Raw genomic sequence first — 7,013 nt, forward strand, 5'->3', positions numbered from 1 at the left:
TGCGGGGGAAGAGAGTGGATATGATCAAGGGTTCCTGCTAACAGCCTGCTGTTGTACTTAATATATTTACATCAGATGGGACTTGATATGCAACCGGTTTCCCTCCTCTTCCTGTGACTATTGGGTTCTTTATTTATCTAACAAGTGCAGAAAGATGGTTTGAAGGGAACAGAGCAAACCTCCAAAGTGAAAGTGAACTGGGAACTTGATAGTGCGTCTGTACTGGTAAGACCCATTTAATCTCTTAGTAAACTAACTTGTGAAAGAACAGCTATGAAGCATGAAACACCTCAAATGTCTCATTTAAAAAAGATAGGGGAAGTAAGGGAACACCAATGTACGAATTGTTTTACACAGGGATTATATGTTGTTTGAAATCAACCAACCCCTTTGATATGCCTTTTTTGTTGTTTTGTTGCTAACTATTTGCAAATGTACATTCAATTTACATTTGCTTTTATGGATTATGCATTACATTATGCAATCTTTTAGCATAGGAACGCGGGAAGTCAATCAGAGTTGGGGGTGCGGGAGGTGCTAGTGGAGCCTCACAGCGGCAAAACTGTGGCGCGCTTACACTTTAGGTGCGCCGCGTTTGCGCTTCAGATGAGGCTCCCTCCGCAAAATGAGCCACATTTTGCCTCACCTCAGTCTGCCTCGCAGTCAGCGTGATCTGCGTGTAGTGAGGGGCGGCCCATAATAACGTCTTATTTAAGTGATTTGGTCTTTAGCAACCGCTTGTCAGAGCAGCGCATTCATCGGTGTTCGTTGTATGCTGCCAGTTTGTTGACGGACTGTGTGTTAATGGGACTTCTCATGCTCCCTTGATTTTTCCCCTGCCTTTCGCAAGTTGTTAAATCCTCCTTTCACAAACTCCCATCCCTGATCTTGTCTGCACTGACGAGCTTCTTTTCTATAGCAGAGCAACAGAAGAAGCACAACTTGGTGTTGCAGTTACAACTCTCCGCCAACAGATAGGGGTGCTGCAGCCCCCTCAGGCTAAGGGCCTCAGCAGCACCCCCCTTCCCGCGTCCATGAGCATAGTTTAAACAAATTGTGATTTACATTTGTTATTAGGCCTATATATCAGATGTAAAAAGTCATAGTTCAGTGAGTTAATTTAGCCCATCGACGGGAAGCAACACCAAGTTATTCAGCACCTAGTTCAGTGCTGATTAACTAAAGACAATAATAGCCAGGTGGGGTATGTAATTTAAACACTTTTTCTTATATTCCATGGAATGCTCTTAACATCCCGATAGCAATGAATATATTAAATGCTTTTACAATAAATATATAGAAAAATGTAATCTGTGGAAGCCGTAGCGCTGTAAAAAGCATGACCAGTCATTTTAGCCTGGATGGCCTACCTGCCTGTCAGCCTTCCATCTGTGCACACATTTATCTCGTGCCCTCATTGGCCATGTGCGTGTTCGTGTGTGTTGGAGGAGGTGCTCTGTAAGGAAGTGGCAGATTTTTTCCGGTTGTATATTTTCAAATTCTAGCGCACTCAAGCTGGTTTCTCCAAAATTACATACCCCACCTTTAAATTACGATAATGTAGTGATTTAACATTCTTTCACCATTTTAAAGAGTGTTCATTCAAACTTAACATTTTCTTTAACAAAATATTTACTGGAGATGAATGGCTAATGCTTGACGTCATCATCTATTCTAGAGTCCATATTAATCAACTACCACTGATGATGTTAGAAATATAAACCAAAGCTTGGCTCTTGTGGGAGAATTGTTGTGGATTTCATGCTTTTTAATCCAACCTTGTTCTATGTAGTCTGTGAAAAAAAACACCTACTGTCTAAAAACAAGCTAAACAATATTTATGAAGAAAGCAGTTAGCTCCCTTTGAGAAATATATTGTCAGTATACACATCAGACTTTTGTAAAAAAAAAAACGATTCAGTGTTTTTAGTTGAGATTCTTGGCAAGACCTAGTCAAACCTATAGGCTGTGAAGTTTCCGTTTTATTTATTCACCTCAGTGAGAGCAAAACGTTTTCATTATCTCTCGTCTAATGGATCACCTCTATGTGCATTTGTCCCTGTTGCCTTGATAACGTATTGCATAAGAAATGTTTTCACTAAGGGATATCTTTAATAAAATCCCATTTAAAAGATTGCAATACAAACAAATATAACAAATAGTATATATTTTTACAGATGGGTTATACAGGGCAGAATACTCGATGTACAGCAGACTGTTACAGGTGTATCCTTTGGCAAGATATTTAACCCTGAGTTGCTCCCGATGGCATGGCCAACGGTGTGTGAATGTTAGTTTCTAAGAACAATTGGCTTTGAGGGGTCGTAAAGACCTGATAAAGTGCTATATAAGTACAGTCCATTCACCATCACAGATGTCTCAAAATAATTCGCAACCACAAGTATACTGTATTAAAAAATGGTTTGCACCACAAACTGTAACTGTAATATAATTGTGTCTTGTGGAGGCTGGTCTGTTAAGTGGCTGAAAAATATCACATGCTCAGTTTAGGAACCTCTTACCACACATTTTGCACACACACTGCGTTTTCCATTGCATAGAGTACATGCAACCCATGATTATGTGTCTGTGGTTGACCATTAGTTTGAATAGGAAACCACTGTACTGCCTCCTTAAAGCAAAATGGGATACAATATATTGATTTGAGATGCTAACAGGATTTTTAGTCTAATTGCACACTCAAAGGGTTATTAGGGTCACAAAAGAGCTGGCGCCAATCTCCAACTGTCTCCTTATAGTATTGTCTAAGGTATGGAAGGACCTGATAACAGTGTAGTTAGCTTTTAGCTTTAGATCCTAATGTTTAATTTAATGTTGCCTCTTAGGAAAATGTCACAATTATACAGACAAATTACTGTGAGGGCTATAGAGTGCTGCAGGGACAATGTCATTTTTGTAGGCTACCCGGCAAGTTAGCATCGCACTGGTTCCTTTGACACAATCTCTGTTGGATTTTGTATTTGATTTTAGATTATTGCTCAAAAATAAGCTCTGTAAACAAAAGTGTATGACACCCGTGATGATCACCAGATGGAGCCCACTTTTATGATTTTGGAAGCTTGAATTCAATTGCCTGATGTAAAGCAAATGTAAGTCACACATTAACTACTCCTTGTGTCGTGAATTAATGTCACCACAGCTAAGCCAATGTGTTGGACGTGATGGGGTAGTCTTACTTGGCTACTTGTATGTGACTGCCTTATTTTAAGATACAAATAAGCTTAAAGAATCTACTAGTAGAGGATCACCGCTGTCTTTTATGTCGTAGAACAAAGCATGTAATAGTTTCCAAAAATGTATCACTCTATTTTAGCCATAAATAAAAATATATGCACAGTTTATTAATCAAACACTATCCATTTATTTGTTTATTTCTCATTAGCTGAAGTATGGCCTCTAAATTTGCTTTCTTTTTTCTCTTTAGCTGTCACTCTATTTCCTTCTACATTTGGATCGTATCTTGAAAAGTATTAAATAGCAGGATATACAGTGGCCTTACACCTTTTGTTGGCTGATGAAACAAGTGTTAGGAAGCTCACAGGAAGTTAAACCCACAGTTTACAGTGTTATCTTGATCCATAGTACATTTGAAATTAAGTATTAGACAGGACGTACTGAGATCACTATTGAAAGATGTGTGAAGACATAATTGGCAAATCCGTGAGGCTTACATAAACATTTAATATTTCTTCCTATTTCGGGATGATATCAATATCCTTATAATATGCCATCAATCTAATGTTTTGCTTAGGGAAAACATTATTATTTATTGCCCATATTTGATTTCACTTCACCTTCTGACCTAATGCATAACTGCACCAAGCTTGTCACCAGTATCATACAGTCTGACTATATGGCAGACATGATATTGGGGACAGAGCACTAGGGACAGCATCACAGGTCCATTGTGACACTATGTGTTTATTTCGAGTAACTGTCAGCACTGTTCATATAACTGCATTTCCTGCCAGGATATGACAGCTCTCCTACTCTCTGTCTATAGCAGTCTCTATGTCACTCTCTCCATGCCTGATGTACAGTATGTGGGTGTTATGTTTTTTCTCTATCTTTATATGGTTTGCATATCCATCCTAAAAATGTGCTCAAAAAATGTTGTTGATTTAAACAGACTTGTATAAGATACTAGGGTCTGTCAGTATTGGTTATTATTGTACCTGCAAGGACGATTGCGATCTAGGAACATCTTCTAAAAAGGTGTCTGACAGGGCAAGCAGCAGTAACAGCATAGACTGTATGAGTAACAGTCACACAATCAGACCAGAAGACAAAAAAACAAACAAAAACAGTAAATGGCCGCATGTTATTGTCCATCATAGTTAGCAGCCTTAATACCTCTTTTGATACTCTTTAAGTATTTCGGATTTATCAGCAACATTGGTGCGTTTACTTTCAAATTTACATCCAAATGAATAGTGGTTGAGATAATCTGGCTAAACTGTTACTAACTCCTTTTTCAATGTTAGCCATTGTTTAAGCAAAAATAAAAAAAGCCATGTTCCCAAATCTTAGCAAATACTTTGTACATAAAATGTTGAACCACTGGAAATGATGGCAAGAAATGTAAATGAATAAGAATGTACTAGACCAGCAATGCATTACTTTAGATAGGAATATGCATGTAGAAGATTGAATCCAAGCACCAGCAGTTATGCAACACACCTTGCCTTAATAAAGAGTTGGAAAAGTACCATTTAGCCTTACATCCACAAAAGCATGTTGGAATTGCAACAAAACCAGCCCACTCTCACAGCAGAAAGTGTCTCTATTTCTTCATGTGTTTTGAATGTCTCAATGTTTACATTTTCTCTTTTTCTTTACTTTTGAGGTTGAAGAGGGAAATGAAATTCCTCCTTCCATGTCTGAGTCATCTGTAATCGAGGAACTCACACCAGCTGATCATCATGAATAACTCATCATTTGCCAACAACACCCCACTATGCTACTCCATCAACAGCCCTCCATTCAGGCCCATCCCCAACGCCTCGGCCTACTTCTCATCCATCTTCAGCGCCTTGGGTCTCACATCAAATTTAATCGCCTTCGTAGTTCTACTCAAGTCCTTCCGGCGGACACACAGCCGCTCGCGCTCCTTCTTCATGATCTTCCTTGGTGGCCTGGTGGTTACTGACTTCATGGGTCTTCTGGTCACCGGGTCCATCGTGGTTTCATACCACATCACTCACTTTAATTGGCGCAACTTAGATCCAAACTGCCACTTATGCAACTTCATGGGTATGTCTATGGTCTTCTATGGACTGTGCCCACTGATGCTTGGTGCTGCCATGGCCATAGAGCGCTTCATTGGCATCAACCACCCATTTGCACACTCCAGCAGCATGCCCAAGAGCCGGACAGTGTTCATGGTGCTGATGGTGTGGTTGATCGCAGGCTGCATAGCTTTGCTGCCCCTAACAGGCATCGGGAGCTACCACATGCAGATACCTGGATCCTGGTGTTTTTTCAACATCAGCTCTAAGGGGAATGATTTTGCCTTCTCCCTGATCTTCTCTCTGCTCGGGTTGATGAGCATTGCTGTGTCATTTTTGCTAAACACGGTGAGCATTGTGACGCTAATCAAGGTGTGCTGCGGAAAGGGTAAGAACCAGCGCCGCAGAGATCACGAAATAGAGATGATGGTTCAGCTCATCCTCATCATGGTCATCGCTTCCAACTGCTGGTGCCCCCTTCTGGTGAGTTCGCCATTTTTTTACAATAATAATAATATATACTGTGTATATATATATATATATATATATATATATATATTGAATAATATTTCAAATGAGCCCTATATGTGTGCATGTAATATTTTAAGGACTGGTTGTGTGGCAAAAGATAAAGATGGAACAAAAACACACTTCACACTCCTCCCTGTTTGACAGTGTGGTGATAAAATCACAATGGAATGTGCCATTTATAGCTGCAGGCAAAAGAGGGAATTTGTCTTCCCTCAGTCCTGGTGTTTACAGATCAGCATCTTGACATTTTGCACATTTTTGAAATTCATTATCAACGTCTTTAAATATCCGCCAGAAAGCCACAAGACACCCTAAAATAAAACAGATGTATGATCTGATCTGTACACTTGACCAAAGTAACCATGAAACAACCTAAATGATAAGGTGACTAATGCAATTAAAATGTAGCCAGATATTATTTTGCAAAGCACTTTGAGTAATGGAGTCATTCATTATTCTTGGTAATATCTGTGCTGTTTTTCAATTGTTGAAACCATAATAAGGCATCAAAGGATCCTAAGCTCCTTTTGTCCACTTTCCATGTACATGCTTCACTTATCCTAAGCAATGCAGCTCCCTAATTGATCTGAAAGCCCTCTGATCTGGATTAGAGAGCCCCTTAATGCCTTAGTTGAGATAATGCTTCAGCTTCAGATCATGGGTGGAATCAGTGCCTTTTAAGGTAAAACTCCATCACAACTTGGATTTCACTTGTGTAGCTATAGCTTTTGGTTCTATCCGATATAACATTGTACTCAACTTTCTTTGCTGATAACATGGCAACATCAATACACAAACACACATGTATTGGGAAGGAAAATAAAAGTGTAGCTAAAGTGTAATCCAAGTAACCTTTTAACTTTTACCTACTGCTATTGCCATAGTTGGATTATAAGAACAAATATGGGGATAACTTATTTAGAAAAACCTTAATGTTTAGGGATGTTGCTTTATCTAAGATCTTAGCTATTACTATCCTGAATAAGATGTTATCATTACTAAGTAATAGCACAAGCTACAACAAAATACAACCCAAGTTATTTTAAACTGCTGTTTTCCTGAGACCAGTCCACTAATTGTCTTGCTGGAGGACAAGTATAATGTTTACAACTGTAGAAGCAACAAGAAGAATTTACTCCAACCTACGTACACTCCTACATGCCATCATGCTTGTTCCTACTTGCAGTGTTTCCCCTAGGTTTACTGCTTTGGGGGGGTGCTGCCTGAGCGTGG

At 39.3% G+C, this 7,013-nt stretch overlaps 1 protein-coding gene across 1 annotated transcript in view; it reads left to right on the forward strand.

Annotated features, from left to right (window-relative positions):
- tbxa2r (thromboxane A2 receptor) overlaps nt 1-7,013 on the forward strand; it is a gene marked incomplete at its 3' end in the record, with an annotated part of 8,107 nt that continues 1,094 nt past the window's right edge. Inside the window, exons 1-2 of the mRNA XM_010773377.1 lie at nt 1-225; nt 4,868-5,732. Of these exons, the coding sequence (XP_010771679.1) occupies nt 4,944-5,732 (789 nt within the window). The remainder of the gene's footprint in view (nt 226-4,867; nt 5,733-7,013) is intronic.

Source organism: Notothenia coriiceps, unplaced genomic scaffold, assembly GCF_000735185.1.
Source record: "Notothenia coriiceps isolate Sejong01 unplaced genomic scaffold, NC01 NC01_scaffold00012480, whole genome shotgun sequence".
NCBI classification, from domain to species: Eukaryota; Metazoa; Chordata; class Actinopteri; order Perciformes; family Nototheniidae; genus Notothenia; species Notothenia coriiceps.